Source organism: Oryx dammah, unplaced genomic scaffold (assembly GCF_014754425.2).
Source record: "Oryx dammah isolate SB20612 unplaced genomic scaffold, SCBI_Odam_1.1 HiC_scaffold_23, whole genome shotgun sequence".
Taxonomy (NCBI): domain Eukaryota; kingdom Metazoa; phylum Chordata; class Mammalia; order Artiodactyla; family Bovidae; genus Oryx; species Oryx dammah.
Window position 1 is genome coordinate 59,633,862 of NW_024070207.1, and position 17,610 is coordinate 59,651,471.

At 34.3% G+C, this 17,610-nt stretch overlaps 1 protein-coding gene across 1 annotated transcript in view; it reads right to left on the reverse strand.

The window, feature by feature from the left end:
• Nucleotides 1–17,610, reverse strand: part of DACH2 (dachshund family transcription factor 2) — an 816,985-nt gene that overhangs the window by 622,752 nt on the left and 176,623 nt on the right. The window contains exon 2 of the mRNA XM_040265310.1: nucleotides 1,645–1,683. Within this exon, the coding sequence (XP_040121244.1) occupies nucleotides 1,645–1,683 (39 nt within the window). The remainder of the gene's footprint in view (nucleotides 1–1,644; nucleotides 1,684–17,610) is intronic.

The following is a 17,610-nucleotide window of genomic DNA, read 5'->3' on the forward strand; positions in this document are numbered from 1 at the left end:
CTACCATCCTTGCTTCAGTAGGTATTAGAATTTGCGAGTCTCCAGTTTGTCTGTAGTTTGTGTGTCAGTACATATACTTTCAAAAACATTTCACAGTTTTTCTCAGATTACAGCAAATGTAAAAACTGCATATATAATGTGTATTCAGATTAATATATCTGCATATGTAATGTGTGTTCTGATTAATCTAAAAGTAAATCTATACAGTTTTAAACTGTTTTAATTTAGAGAAAAAAGTTGACATTAATTTGCATGTCATTTTACTTTTAAAAAGTCAATTTCAATGCCTGAATTCAATTGCATTTATATAAAATCAAAAACACTTATTTTCAATATCCCAAACCTAACCTCAAAGCTCAATCCATTTAAACTTTTTCAGTTAAAATCATTCATTAATTAAATCTAGTGAGTTCTAGTCTCCCTAACATTGAAGTTACAGTTTAAAAATAAATTTAGCACTTAAGGAGGCACATCCACTGCTTCAGGTCACTTGGATATTCTTTAGTGTGCATGGTATTTGAGAGTAACATTTAGTACAGAAAATACCCCAGATATTTGAAACACCACCCTGATGATTTTCATTTTCCATGTTGAAAACCCAGGACAAATCACATGGTATGGCCCCCATCTTTCCAACAATCCTATGAAATTTTCCTTGTAGAAAAAAATACAGATAAAACATGCATCATGAGCAGCCCTGAAGGAAGGGGTCAAAAGTCACCAAAGAGTGACTTAACCTAAAGAGTGGGTGCTACTGGCAGGCAATATCAAAATGTATTTTAGAATCATGAGTTGCCCTCCTTGTCCCTTAAATCTCTGTTAACTGCCAATTCGTTGTTCCCATTACAACCTAAAACGTATGAAGCCTTGAGCAATATGGTGTCTCTGGTTGCAATTTAGCTGAAATTGTCATATATATATAAAGTATAAACCTTAAGAGTTTCAAATACTTTAAAAATGTATTTTTAGAGTAAAATTAATTTCAAATATTTTAGAATATCATGCTTACAGCATATATATCTCTGCCTAATGCTTAGAAAGATTCCAGGAGATTAGAATGCCTGGGTTGTTTTTTTTTTTTTTTTTTTTTTTTGCATTATTGCTATAGCACACTTAATAGCCTGTGCTGCCCTGCAAAAGTGAATGTACCTTCCTAAGCATTTCAGAGCCACAGGGCAGGTGAATTACTTTCCCATGATTTTACATAGGTGACATTATTTTTATGTCAGTGATCTTACTCAACCCCCATCAACTTTGTAGCCTTTCTCTAGCTTCTGCTTTAGTTCCCGGAAAGGAGATGCTTTCTATGGTGGAAGTTATCTCCCACCTGTGTGATCCTGGGATCCACTCTCAGTTAATACAGTATATATGAATGATCATTAACTGGCAATAGTGAAACTGTGAGGACCCCAATTAACTAAAACCCTCAAATAGATAGACAGGCTCTAATCAGGTATTTGGATTTTATTATTAATTAAGGATTAAGCAAGATTCAATATTTGCTGCTGAAAATTTTAAACAGTTCTACTTTCCTACTTTAGTAAATATAACACAGGGAACAAAATTATCGAAGTTGGGCTGAATCTGTACAGGCTCCAGGACATTCTCAGGAAGTTGATTTTTAAAAAATAAATACATAAATACCTGTTAACAGCTTGTTTTCTTGTCATTTGCCTCTTCCTTCTAAAAGGAGAGTGTAGCAAAAAATAAATAAATAAAACTGGTTAATTGAGAGCTCTGGTTAGTTAGTTTCCAATTAATCAAGGCTTTATTATATTTTACAAAAAATCTTAAATTCTGCAAAAATTTTAGATAGGTTACACACAATGAAACACCAGCAGAGAAAACACCAAGAAAGTAGGAAAGCCTGGATTGCTATCAGATAGTATTTTAAATATATGACTAATGTTATTACATTTCTTGTCTAATCCCCACTGAGTAAAGAATAATGTGAAATGTCAGGTAGTTTAGGGCTTTTCTATGTATGAAGGCAAGGAAATATCATTATAAATTTATGTTGAAGAAAGTGGCCTAGGGTCATAACAATTTCAAAAAAGGATTCAGGAATATTGTGTCTTTTCCCTTTCTCTCAAGAGCCTTCCTTCCCATCCCATTGGGTATGCCAATACTTTTTAGGGAAAAGAATCCTTTCTAATTTTTTTTTCTCATTTTTATCAGGCCAACAGGATGATAAAAGTAAGCCAACATCAATGCTATGCCTTAATTTCCTAAACATGGAGCCATTAACCACACAGCTCACTATACACTTATTTCTGAAGCAATACTGAACTATCTTACATCTTCCCCAAAAGGATTATGCGCGCGCACACACACACTCAGACACATACACATACACAGTCATACACACATTCGCACAAAATAAGTTAAACATACAAAAGAGATTGATAAAAACCCATATAATCATCTTAGTTAACAAAACAATCATCATTTCTAACAGTATAATAGTTCCCAGTGCTCCTATACCCTTTAAGAACAATGAAATTTAAAATGATAAGCAAAAAAAAAAAAAAACCTGTAAGTAACGTAATTTGGCTATTTTGAGCCTTATTGCATTTCTTAGTACTACAGAAACAGGAATCTCCCTCTAATACCCACTACAAATATATACAGTCAGTTCATCACCTCTTCAAAATCTCTCCTTCTAATAGCTTTTTTTTTTTTTTTTGAAAGGCAACTGCTTTCCTGCTTAAAGGTCTATAGAAAGATTTTTTAAATAAACCATGCAAACATATATCTGAGGTTGCTGGGGAAAGGAGGTGACAATGAAGGAAAGAGAGCATTTTTCCCCTACTCTTGTGTCTGTCATTCAATTGTCAGAACTATTTGTTTTTGTTTTATAGTTCACTTACCCAACCTGTTTTGAAATTACATTTTCTTAAAGTAGAATATACTCATACATACCAAGTCAATGATAATGCATACTTCCTTAACCTAATGGGCTTTATGTTGGAGGACATTTTTCCCTTTCACCAGAGATCTTCCTTCTTTAACTATAAAACTTTCTGAACTCAACAGAACTTTTTTGACTGTCACCATATGTACATAACTATACTAAGTTAAGAAAAAATAATTTAAATCTTCTATAGCTTAAGTTTCATAGATTATTTAAAAATAGATTTGAAATTACCAAATTCTGAAATATTCTTATTAGAATTATCTAATAAATATATAAATATCCATAAGCTAACTGCCCTTTTATTAAAGATTTTTTAATTTATTAGAAAATTAGGAGTTTACCTTGACTTTTGAAAATTTCTCATTTGTCTTGTCAATTGTTTAAGAATGTATTTTACAATACTGCCTAACACTAGTTATAACTCCAGGACCTTAGGGACCACGAGATAAATACATATACTTTATTTTTGGCATTCAAAATAAAACATGATCTCTACATTTCTGAATTTGTTCAGAAACAGTATCATTCAATCAAAGTAGTTGCCATATATTCAAATTTCCAAAAGATCAATAAAATATTTTCTATGCTTTAATAAATGTAAAATGATTGTACACCTTAAAAACATACAAATTGGGCTTCCATGGTGACTCAATAGTGAAGAATCCACAGGAGACATGAGTTTGATCCCTGGTTTAGGAAGATTCTACATGCCAAAGAGCAACTAAGCCTGTGTGCCACAAATATTGAGCCTGTGATCTAGAGAATGGGAACTGTAACTACAGAGCCCACGTGCAGCAACTACTGAAGCTCCTGTGCCCTTCAGCCCAGCTCTGTAACCAGAGAAGCCACCACAATGATAAGCCAGCACACTGCAACTAGTGAGTAGCCCCCACTCATCATCTCAAATAGAGAAAGCCCATACACAGCAACAAAGACCAGCCAAATAAATAGATAAATAAAATGATTATTTTAAAAACATACAAATTTTGTCAGCTACCTCAATAAAACTAGAAAAAAAAATGTTTCCTATGCTTTTAAATGAGTCAGCGATTAAATTGCACATATTGCCATACTTTAAAGACTACTAAATTCTTTAGCTGTTCCTCATGCAGACAAGATAAGTTAATCATTGAATGTGTTTTCCTGGCCCAATGCAATACACAAAATACTGATTTGAGAAACAAATGTAATAAATATGTCCTACCCTGACTCTACCTCTAACTTTATCTGTAGGGGATAAATGACAAGTAAATCTGTGTTGGTAATTTTTTTAGTTTCTCTTTGGAGATGTGATTACATCATGGTAATGGGTAACTGTTGAATTTCCACTGTTGGAGCCTTTAGGAAACTTTCTGCACTCTAATAACTTTCTTCATTTTATATGCCAACTCTTATTCCACAGCAGCTTTTATAAACCTGTTTAATCTCTTTAGGGGTCCTGGAAATTCTTTGACAAGAATGTATGTCAAAAGAAAAAGGAGCTGAACCTATCTTTCATTTTAAAAATATAAAAATAGAGGCCTGGATATTTTAGGCCTACTTAAGTTTCCAGAGGGCATCCAAACAGCCTCTTGATCACTTAAGTCTCCAAAGGCATGATCTTCTCATTCAAGAAACCAAACAATAAAACAACTTCCTCCTTTCCTCTATAAAATTCAGAAATTTATTTTTCCTAGAACTATTTAAGGATAACAAAAACTTTGGTCATATTAAATATGTTTCTTCTGAAACACTTTGGTGCATGAGCTTGACTCTTTAAAAAGTCAGTCGGATTTAAAGTCAGTCTAAAGGGAAGAAAAGGAAAATTAAATATGGGATGGATTGGTAGTTAATAAATGAGCTTACAGCATTTAAAATTTTTGTAAGAAGGGGGCATCGATACATATATATTGTAAATAGTAACATAAATGAATTCTAATTATTAGATAATGTATCTGAAATTATCCCTATTTTATCAAGCTTTAAACATCAAAATTCCTCAAAACCTTCATAAATTTTAAACCATTTATTGTTGTGGCATATTTGTCCACAATATTTCTGTTGGACATTTTTTTCCTTACAATCTTGCTATCCATGATTGTAGGTTTGGCTAGAGAAAACATGAGTGACCCTTTGAATCCTGTCCTTGGTCCATTTGGGAATTCTAGCCAGCCTTTCATAAGAGACTTTTTAAACCTTGTTTACACTAGTTATATTTCATGTCTGCTGGTTGATGATTATGTCTTTCTATAGTATGTTTAGCGTGACTCACAGAAAACACTAAGGAAATGCTCTAGAAGCCAAAGCAAACATTTATGGTAGAAGTACATTAAAAGCCCCTGAGACACTGGGTGCAATCACTGCTTTATCAGCTTTTAGTTAACCTGTTTTTGATGATTTGATAACACACTGAGGCAATAGTAAATTGGCCTACTTCTAAATAGTATGTCAATGTATGGCAAAACCAATACAATATTGTAAAGTAATTAGCCTCCAAAATAAATTAATAGTATGTTGCCTACATAAAGAAGTTAGTGGCAGTCTCCAATTCTGAATTACTGAACAAAATGGTGTTTCCTTCATAGCATTTATAGTAATGTGTAAATATTTTATTTATTTATGTATTTTAGCTCTATTTTTCTGTTTTATATAAATTTATTTCTTTTATTGGAGGTTAATTATTTTACAATATTATATTGGTTTTGCCATATATCAACATGGTTTGAAGGGCTCATGTTTGGGAACGCATGTACACCTGTGGTGGATTCATGTCAATCTATGCCAAAACCAATACAGAATTGTAAAGTAAAAATTAAAAATAAATAAATAAATTTAAAAAAAAAAGAATTTCAATTGAAGAATGAGTTTAGGTTTCTTGTTCACAAAGTAAGCATTCAGTAAAAAGTTGTCAAATGAACAGGAAATTAGTTATGTAATGGGACAATTTACTCATTTAAATCCATCATTGTATAGTCTTCAAGCTTATTTTAATAAAGTATATCTAAGAACATATTTCTTCTATGATACACTGATTTACATCATTCACGATGGGGCCTAATTTCTATAAGGACAGACAGGGTGTTTTAGAATTAGTACACTTTCACTGAGTAGCTAAAGTTGATTAGAAATATCATGAGCTCAAATTTAATTGACGGCATCAAATATTCTGAACTTTTGATAGGAAAAAATATAGAATCATTATGAAGTTACTTAGGAGAGAAATAATAGTTTAAAATTTATTTTAATTATACCTTTACTTTTTTTTAACATTTGGCTTATTTGTTTAGTGAAGCTTAAATTAAATGTGAAACATTGACAGTTCTATAGGCAGAACTCAGCTAAGCTGTTTCTAACAAAATGAGGTCATTTGCCAGTTGATCATTCTGGTAATCGTATCTGGTTTACTCTTGCTGCAGATGAAGACAATCAAGCACTGTCAGAGCAAAGGAATCTTGATCTGGATATGCTCTCAATGTAATGGTAAGGGGCAGGAGTGGGAATGAAGAAAATTATGTATCTGAAACTCTATTAAGTCCCTTACATTCCTCCCTTGATTTAATCTCTGACAAGGACAATTCTACCATCATAAAATAAAATAAGATTAAACTAAAAGCATATTATCACCAGTTAAGACATGAGAGGTAAATACTTAACATTACAAATTATTACATTTTGATATAGCTCCTTTTTGAATTCAGAATTCCATTAAATAATAATACCTTATAGTTACGTAGATTTACAGTAATAAAACACTTTACTGTTACACAGTTTTACAGTTCCCATCATTAACTAATGCAGTACAACTACTCTATATGCAAAAGTGTGTTTGAAACACTGTCCCATTTGTATATATGTAGAAACTGAGATTGAAGGATTTTTAATCTGATTTAGTGTTCTTCCACTTCCTATTGTTGACAATATTTATCTGAGTATGAATGAAATACCCCCTTTTCCTTGATATTTCTTCCTTGATCATTTTATCACTTTCATGATATGTAAAGAACCAACTTCTTTAAGAGTTAAGGGAAGCTCTTCAAATAGTTATAATTGATATCTAACAGTTTGTGTTCTGATCTTACAGAGGTCACTTTCATCTCCCTGATAGCAGCTTCTTAGCTCAACATATATCTACAAACATTTACAGATCATCAACTATGTACAAAAGGCTTTTAGCTATGGGGCTATGGAGAGTACAAAAATCTTCAAGCATAGTCCCTGTTATCAAGTATATTATAGTCTGAAATAAGAAATATAGTCACAAATTATTGCACTGAAACTCTGTGAGTAGTAAACTCCACATGTTTTCCTAGCATAGAATAGTAACTCAAAAATATCTGATGAATTAAAGTTGAATGCTATAAGAAAGCTGTGGTACATATACACAATGGAGTATTCCTCAGCCATTAAAAAGAATACATTTGAATCAGTTCTAATGAGGTGGATGAAACTGGAGCCTATTATACAGAGTGAAGAAAGCCAGAAAGAAAAACACCAATACAGTCTACTAACACATATATATGGAATTTATAAAGATGGTAATGATAACCCTGTATGCGAGACAGCAAAAGAGACACAGATGTTTAGAACGGACTTTTGGACTCTGTGGGAGAGGGAGAGGGTGGCATGATTTGGGAGGATGGCATTGAAACATGTATACTATCATGTAAGAAACGAGTCGCCAGTCTATGTTCAATACAGGATACAGGATGCTTGGGGCTGGTGCACAGGGATGATCCAGAGAGATGATATGGGGTGGGAGGTGGGAGGGGGGTTCAGGATTGGGAACTTATGTACACCCGTGGCGGATTCATGTCAATGTATGGCAAAACCAATACAGTATTGTAAAGCAAAATAAAGTAAAAATAATTTTTTTAAAAAAATATATGTTAAAAAACCCACTGAGAGAAAATTTAAGATGTGCATCCTCTCTTACTATATGTATGTAACATTACAATAAAGATGGAAGAGAAATGGGGAAAAAAAAAAGTTGAATGCTAATAGCTTAAGAATTTAATAGCTAAAACAAACTAATAGCTATACAAATTTAGATGAAGGCATCACTTATATCTAGAGTGATAGCTATAAGAATTTAACAGCTATAACAAACCAATAAGCTGTATGAATTTAGATGAATGCATTGCTTATATCTAGAGTGATAGCTATAAGAATTTGATAGCTATAAAAACTAAGAGCTATACGAATTTAGATGAAGGCATCACTTATACCTAGAGTGGTAAGTGAAATCATGATTAAAGAGACAATCTTTGATTTCAGCCTTGAAGAATAGATAGATTTTGGAAAACAAAGAAAGAGGATAAAACATGCTTTAGGAAGTTGAAACTGACAAGATGGGCAGAATGAATTGCTACGAGTGTTTGGAGGTGAGATCATGTAGGAGGTAACTGCAGTGTCCTCTGCATGAGATGACCAGATAAAGATGAGAATCAAAAGGAATGGACATGTGCAATACAAAGTCTAAAGCTAGCATTAATATGACTTAAAGCTGAAATTAGCATGGAAACAAAGTATAGAATGGAGCAAAGGAGAACTCTTAGATTATGACTTTATTTCCATGAAATTTGATCTTCCAAATTTCATGAAACCTAGCAATAAATGAATTTTTAAACAACAACCTCTTCTGTAAGCAATAGTATTAACAGCAAGAACATTGAACTAGACATAAGGAGACTTGAGTACTGGTATCGAAAATGCAACTGTATGATGCTGTATGTATGAACTGATGATGCTGTTAAAGCACTCAACTCAATATGGCAGCAAATTTGGAAAACTCAGCAGTGGCCACAAGACTGGAAAAGGTCAGTTTTCATTCCAATTCCAAGAAGGGAAATGCCAAAGAATGTTCAAACTACTGCACAATTGTACTCATGTCACATGCTAGCAAAGTAATGCTCAAAATTCTCCAAGCCAGGCTTCAACAATACATGAACTGAGAATTTCCAGATGTTCAAGCTGGATTTAGAAAAGGAAGAGGAACCAGATATCAGATTGCCAAATTCGTTGGATCATAGAAAAAGCAACAGAGTTCCAGAAAAATATCTACTTCTGCTTTATTGACTACGCCAAAGCCTTTGACTGTGCAGATCACAATAAACTGTGGAAAATTCTTCAAGAGTTGGGAATATCAGACCACCTTACCTGCCTCCTGAGAAACCTATTTGCAGGTCAAGAAGCAACACTTAGAACAGAATATGGAACAATAGATTGGTTCCGAACTGGGAAAGGAGTATGTCAAGGCTGTATATTGTTACCCTGCTTATTTAACTTACATGAAAAGTACATCATGTGAAATGCTGGGCTGGATGAAGCACAAGCTGGAATCAAGATTGCCAAAAGAAGTATCAGTAACCTCAGATATACAGGTGACACCACCCTTATGGCAGAAATTGAAGAAGAACTAAACAGCCTCTTGATGAAAGTGAAGAGAGTGAAAAAGTTGGCTTAAAACTCAACGTTCAAAAAATGAAGATCATGGCATCTGGTCCCATTACTTTAAGGCAAATGGGGGAACAATGGAAACAGTGACAGACTTTATTTTCTTGGCTCCAAAATCACTGCAGATGGTGACTGCAGCCATGAAATCAGAAGATGCTTGCTCTTTGGTAGAAAAGCTATGACAAACCTAGACAAACTTATGACAAACCAGTGTATTAAAAAGCAGAGACATTACCTTGCCAACAAAGTCCATCTAGTCGAAGCTAGGTTTTTCCAGTAATCATGTATAGATGTGAGAGTTGAACCATAAAGAAAGCTGAACACCGAAGAATTGGTGCTTTTGAACTGTGGTGTTGGAGAAGACTCTTGAGAGTCCCTTAGACTGCAAGGAGATCAAACCAGTCCATCTTGAAGGAAATCTGTCCTGAATATTCATTGGAAGGACTGATGCCAAGTCTGAAACTCCAATACTTTGGCCACCTGATGCGAAGAACTGACTCATTGGAAAAGACCCTGATGCTAGGAAAGATTGAAGGCAGGAGAAGGAGACGACAGAGGATGAAATGGTTGAATGGCATCACCAAGTCGATGGACATGAGTTTGAGCAAGCTCCAGGAGTTGGTGATGGACAGGGTAACCTGGCATGCTGCAGCATATGGTGTCGTGAAGAGTTGGACACAACTGAGCAACTGAACTGACTGATACAACTGTATGTGTGACCATGAGCAAATGACTTGTCCTTTCTAGATCCCAGTATCCTTATTTGTAAAACTGGGGTTGGATAAATTGACTTCTCCAGCCCATCAAGCTCAAATAACTTGTGGTCCTCTGATTTTTGAGTTACCAACTACCTGCCTAAAAAAAGCAAAAATAAACAAATGGGATCTAATTAAAATTAAAAGCTTCTGCACAACAAAGGAAACTATAAGCAAGGTGAAAAGACAGCATTCTAAATAGGAGAAAATAATAGCAAATGAAGCAACTGACAAACAACTAATCTCAAAAATATACAAGCAACTCCTGCAGCTCAATTCTGGAAAAATAAATGACCCAGTCAAAAAATGGGCCAAAGAACTAAATAGACATTTCTCCAAAGAAGACATACGGATGGCTAACAAACACATGAAAAGATGCTCAACATCACTCATTATCAGAGAAATGCAAATCAAAACCACAATGAGGTACCACTTCACACCAGTCAGAATGGCTGCAACCCAAAAGTCTGCAAGCAATAAATGCTGGAGAGACTGTGGAGAAAAGGGAACCCTCTTACACTGTCGGTGGGAATGCAAACTAGTACAGACACTAGAGAACAGTGTGGAGATTCCTTAAAAAATTGCAAATAGAACTGCCTTATGACCCAGCAATCCCACTGCTGGGCATACACACCAAGGAAACCAGAATTGAAAGAGACATGTGTACCCCAATGTTCATTGCAGCACTGTTTATAATAGCCAGGACATGGAAGCCACCTAGATGTCCATCAGCAAATGAATGGATAAGCAAGCTGTGGTACATATACACAATGGAGTATTCCTCAGCCATTAAAAAGAATACATTTGAATCAGTTCTAATGAGGTGGATGAAACTGGAGCCGATTATACAGAGTGAAGTAAACCAGAAAGAAAAACACCAATACAGTATACTAACACATATATATGGAATTTAGAAAGATGGTAATGATAACCCTGTATGTGAGACAGCAAAAGAAATACAGAGGTGTAGAGCAGACTTTGGGACTCTGAGGGAGAGGGAGAGGGTGGGATGATTTGGGAGAATGGCATTGAAACATGTATACTATCAAGTAAGAAACGAATCACCAGTCTATGTTCGATGCAGGATACAGGATGCTTGGGGCTGGTGCACGGGGATGATCCAGAGAGATGATATGGTGTGGGAGGTGGGAGGGGGGTTCATGTTTGGGAACTCATGTACACCCATGGCGGATTCAAGTCAATGTTTGGCAAAACCAATACAGCATTGTAAAGTAAAATAAAGTAAAAAATAAACATTAAAAAATATATAAAAAATAAAAAATACAAATAAATTAAAATTTATCTGAGAAATTAGTAGCTATTGCAACACAGTCGCCACTCCAGAGACATATTTCTTTCTTAATTCATAAAAAGTTATTGTGATGCCCATCGGTAGTATTCAGCTAAGGGACATATCCTTTCTATGTTCCAGAAAAGTACTGAAGGAAAATCCTTCAGACATTTTACCTCACAAAGTAAATCAATAGAGCATTGTTCTATTTGATGCTACAGAAAAATTGACTTGAAATCCTGAGGAGTACAGATAGTTTGTTTCAGCAAATTTCACTCCCACTGAATTTATACATCTCTTTTACAATTATCTGTATCGTAATAAAAACAGAATTGGGACTCTCTTGTTGGTCCAGTGGCTAAAATGCTATGCTCCCAATGCAGGAGGCCCAGGTTCTATCATTGGTCAGGGAACTAGATTCCACATGCTACAAGTAAGACCCAGTGGAGCCAAAAAAAAAAAAAAAAACAGAGCTGACATTATGTTGAAGTGAGTTTATTTTCAATTAAACCTTCTTCAACTGTTCTCTTTAAAGATTATAGAAATTCATAATTCTATTCTGTTCTGGGTTCTATTTTGTCTTCACAGCTAATATCTGGTAGCTCTAAAGTCAATCTAATTCCATTTTTCCAATGCTACATCTTTTTGAAAAATATGGTATGACCCAGAGGGATGATACGGGGAGAGAGGAGGGAGGGGGGTTCAGGATGGGGAACACGTGTATACCTGTGGCGGATTCATGTTGATGTATGGCAAAACCAATACAATATTGTAAAGTAATTAACCTCCAATTAAAACAAATAAATTTATATTAAAAAGAAAATAAATTAATTAAAATATCATTAAAAAATATGGTAACTAGAACTAAGCATAACACTGTAAGTGAGGTTATAGGAATGTTGTAATCTCATCATCTATCCCACAGAATTTTAGATCTTTCTTTTAACCCTGAAAAAGTGAAAGTGAAAAGTGAAAGTGTTAGTTGCCCAGTTGTGTCCAACTTTTTGTGACCCCATGGACTGTAGCCTGTCAGATTCCTCTGTCCATGGAATTTGTCAGGCAAGAATACTGGAATGGGTAGCCATTCCCTTATTCAAGGGGTCTTCCTGACCCACAGACTGAACCTGGGTCTCCTGTATTGTAGGCAGATTTTTTACTGCCTGAGAGACCAGGGATAACCCTGAATGTAGGTAAAAATAACCTGTCATTCATCAAGAACATCATAGTTTTTTTTTTTTTAATTTCTTCTTTAGACAATTAGTTTTATTTGGAACCTCTTGATTGGAAAATTTCCAGAAATTTTGATGATGCTTTTATTGGCTATACAGGTTTTTTAGTCTGATATAGTCCCACTTGCTTTTTTTTTGCTTTTGTTTCCCTTGCTTTTGAAGTCAAATTCACAAAAATATCTCTCAGATCGAAGTAAATGTGGTTATCACCTAGATTTTCTTCTAAGAACTTTATGGTTTCAGGACTTACATTCAAGTCTTTAATCCATTTGAATTAATTTTTGTGTATGTTATAAAAGGACAGCTGTCCTTTTACAATATATACAGTTTTCCCAACACCATTTACGAGACTGTCTTTGCTCCATTATATGTCCTTTACTCCTGTATCATAGATTAATTGTCAATATATGTGTGGGTTTATTTCTGGGCTCCCCATTGGGTTCCATTAAACTGTCATTTTTGTGCCAGGGCCACACTGTTTTTCATTACTGTAGCTTTGTAGAGTACTTTGAAACCAGGTGATATGATACATCCAGCTTTGTTCTTTCTCAAGAATATTTTGGCTATTCAATGTCTTCTGTGGTTCAATAAAAATATGATGATTATTTGTTCTAGTTCTGTGAAATGTGCCGTTGACATTTTCATAAGGATTGTATTATATCTATAGATTGGGTAGAATGGATATTTTAACAATATTAATTATTCAAATCTATGAGCACAGAGTTTTTCAATTTTGGTCTCTTCAATTTTTTCCATTAATGTCATTAGTTTCAGCATACAGGTCTTTCATCTCCTTGGTTAAACTTTTTCCTAGGTATTTTATTCTTTTTTGATGGAATTGCAAATGGAATCATTTCCTTAATTTCTCTGAGAGTTTGTTAAGAATGTATAGAAATGCCACAGGTTTCTGTGCATGGATTTTCTATTCTGAAATTTTACTGAATTCCTTCATTAGGTGTACCAGTCTTTTGGTGTAATCATTAGGTTTTTCTATATACTATCATCTCATCTGTAAGAAGGGCTTGCCTCATAGCTCAGTAGTAAAGAATCCACCTGCAATACAGGAGACCCCAGTACAATTCCCTGGGTTGGGAAGATCCGTTGGAAAAGGGATAGGCTACCAACTCCAGTATTCTTGGGCTTCTCTTGTAGCTCAGCTGGTGAAGAATCTGCCTGCAATGTGGGAAATCTGGGTTCAATCCCTGCGTTGGGAAGATCCCCTGGGGAAGAGAAAGTCTACCCACTCCAGCATTCCGGCCTGGAGAATTCCATGGATTGTATATTCCACGGGGTCACAAAGTGTCAGACATGACTGAGCAACTTTCATTTCATTTTCACTTTCATCTGTAAAAAGTGACAGTTTTACTTCTTTTCTATTTTAAATGCCTTTTAATTTCTTTTTTCTTGCCTAACTGCTATGGTTAAGACTTCCAATACTATTTTGAATAAAAGTGGCAAGAATAGGCACTTTTGTCTTGTTCCTGACCTTAGAGGAAAAGCTTTTAGTTTTTCACCATTGAATATGATGCTAGCTGTGGACATGTCAGATATGGCCTTTATTATGTTGAGGTATATTGACTCTATGACCACTCTGTGGAGAGTTCTTACTACAAACGCATGTTGAATTTTGTCAAAAGCTTTTTATGTATCTATTGAGATGATCATATATTTGTATCCTTCATTTTTTAAAAAAATTTTTGAAAGTTTTGGCCACAGCAATGGGAGAAGAAAAAGAAATAAAAGGAATCCAAATTGGAAAAGAATAAGTAAAACTCTCACTGTTTGCAGATGACATGATCCTCTACATAGAAAACCCTAAAGACTCCTTCATTTTTTTAATCACACTAATTGATTTGTAGATTTTAAACCATCCTTGCATCCCTGGAATAAATCTCACTTCATCATGGTGTATTATTATTCTAATGCATTTTTGGATTAGGTTTGTTAGTATTTTGCTGGAAACTTTTGCATCATGTTCATCAAGGGTACTGGACTGTAACTTTCTTTTATTGTGGTCTCCTTGTCTGCTTCTGGTATCAGGGTAATGTTTCATAAAATGTGTTTGGAAGGTTTCTCTCCACTTCAATATTTTTTGTAAGAATGTGAGAAGGATTGGTATTAAATCTTCTTTTAATGTTTTGGGGAATTCACCAGTGAGGCTATCTGGTTTTTGTTGGCTGGGAGCTTTTTGACTACTGTTTTAATCTCCTTATTAGTAATCAATCTATTCAGATTTTCTATTTCTTCATAAACAGTCTTGGAAGATTGTATGTTTCTATTAATTTACATTTCTTATAGGTTGTCCAACTTGTCAGTAGAATCATTTCTACACAGAAATATTGGTGTTAAGCAATATTAAATAATACACTACACCGGAGTTTATTCAACTCATAATCTGAAACAAAACTCTGTAGGGGAAAAACAGAGGGGTGAGGTAGGAGGGGAAGTGACAGGAAGAATGAGAAAAGATAAAATAGGTTGTGAAGAAGAGAGCAACCCATAACTCTGGTGTCTTCACTGCCTATAATACCCACCTCCCAATACACACACACATGCACACACACATACCCTTCGTCTGCCCAGCAAATTCCTAACCATCCTTAAAAACTCCACTCAGATATCACTTTCTCTGTCTCTAAGACCTTTGTTTTGGAATAAAGGGGAGAAGATTGCTATCAATACGTTTGTCTGATGGGTATTCAGAGGAAAAGAAAATACAGAAATACATAAACAGGATATTTATTGGCATCCTTTCATTTGTTCACTCCATTTAATCAAGCGTACATAGGTATAGCAATTCAGTTTCTTCCTTTGATTTGCAGGTGAATAAAGAATGAATTTAAAAACACAGAGGTAATACCCAAGCATTACCTTATTAAGGCTATGTGTTTGGAAAAACCATGAAAAAGTTTAGCAAAAATAATATTATTCTGTTCTAATGTATTTAAATATATGATGAATGTCACAACATAGAATTTTACTCTAAAGATAAGAGCATTACTTTTTTTGGCCTAATCCTATAATTGTAGTGGCTTCTATAAGAGGAACATTTACCTACACATTTCCTTATAGAGAGCTCAGATTGTTTCTGTTTTGTAATACATTGTGTGCTCAGGCATTTCAAAGCTCTAAAAGTCAGGAAATAGTTTTCGTGCCTATTTCTTAGAACTAAAACACAGAACCAAATGCAAAATGATTTGTAATCCTGTTTGTACATAATAAAAATAATAAATGCTATGCATTAATAAAAATACTGATTAAATATAATACAGACAAGTTAATATAACTAAGAATATACAGAGAAAACCAGCTCAGAGCACCACTGTTGATCTTAGCTTCCATAATTCATTAGATTCTGGTTATGCTTCTAAAAATGATTATGCTGCATGAGATGCAAAAGAACTATGATGAGAAGATTCATAGAAAGACAAAGATAACTGTAAAAATGAAGCTTCCTTTCTGGCTTACTTCACTTTGTATAATAGTACGGGGAGGGAGGAGGGAGGGGGGTTCAGGATGGGGAAAACGTGTATACCTGTGGCAGATTCATGTTGATGTATGGCAAAACCAATACAATACTGTAAAGTAATTAACCTCCAATGAAAATAAATAAATTTATATTTTTAAAAAAATGAAGCTTCCCATTCAAACTTAACACCTTAAGTTGAATGAGATTAATTTGATATGTAAGAATATTTAATGAATTACCTTGAAAAAGTCAACTTGCTCTTTTCTATTTTATGTTTTTTCCATTTAAAAAATCAACAGGGCTAGAGTCCAAAGCTGACCAGAATAAAGCTGTGTCTGTAATGGCAAAAATATTAAAGATGGGAATGCTTTTTTAAACAAAGTCCAAATTCTCAGGTTCACAGAAGCTAATTACGTCCTCACTATTAAGGGAACATTTCCTTTATTCCATTTTGAATAAAACTGTTTTGTTAGATTTCACAAAAAGAAAACCTTACCTCTACCTCAAAAATCTAAAATATACTACAATTTTCCTCATATCAAATTTAGTAAATGTGAATTTTAGAGCAATGAGGTAAAGGGCTGAACAAATAATTCTGTAAAAAATTAAATGCATTGATAATAGTATAAGGGTGGCACAAAATACCTTTTTAAATCTATACCTTTTTAACTCTATAGGACTGGTACATACTAGAGACAAAAGACAAAAGGTTTTATAAACAAGATTTTTTTAAAAAAAATTTTTAAGCAGTGAAAAAAATCACTGGAATATTTGAACCTAATCATAGCTTTAAAGAAGGGTTCAAACTGAGGCTGTACTCATTTTCACATTTGAATTAAGCTCTGGGGTCACCATTCATAACAATGCTTTGATGTCTTTTGATTATCACTCAATAAATACACTTCCAATACTAAATGTTAAAAACCTACACATCTTGAGTTAATAACACAAAATGTAGATATCTATCATATTAAGAAATCTAAGATACAGCGTTACTCACAAGCCTAGTGACAAAGCATGTTAATTTTAACAGCATTCCAAGATGACAAGAGTCTGAGTAGAAGGTTTGTTCCCAGATTCTGTCAGTACATGAGAAAGCCTTCAAATAAGAAAAAGACAGATGGTGGGACACTGACTTGTAAATAATACGTCCACATTAGAATCCATGAGCTTGCGTCTCTAAAAAAATATCTGCATTCATAGCAATGGGTGGTCTTAAGAGTACCTTGCCTAAAGTGCCTTCTTGAATATATGTTTAAAAATTGTGTATTCATAAAAATGAGATATTAACAGGTTTGAGTATCAATCCCTAATATTCGGAAGCAAAAGGTGAGGGGGAAATAAGACCTTAAACAGAAAGCTTAAGTTATAAATATTAAGGAACTTTTCCCCTTAGCATAAACTGTTGGGTGGAGCAGGGGCTGGGGTCAGGGGTGGCGGCAGGACGGGAGGCATGCAATACTAGTATCCCAAGGCATTGATTTGATACTGATTAATAGAATAAAAAGTGTATTCGA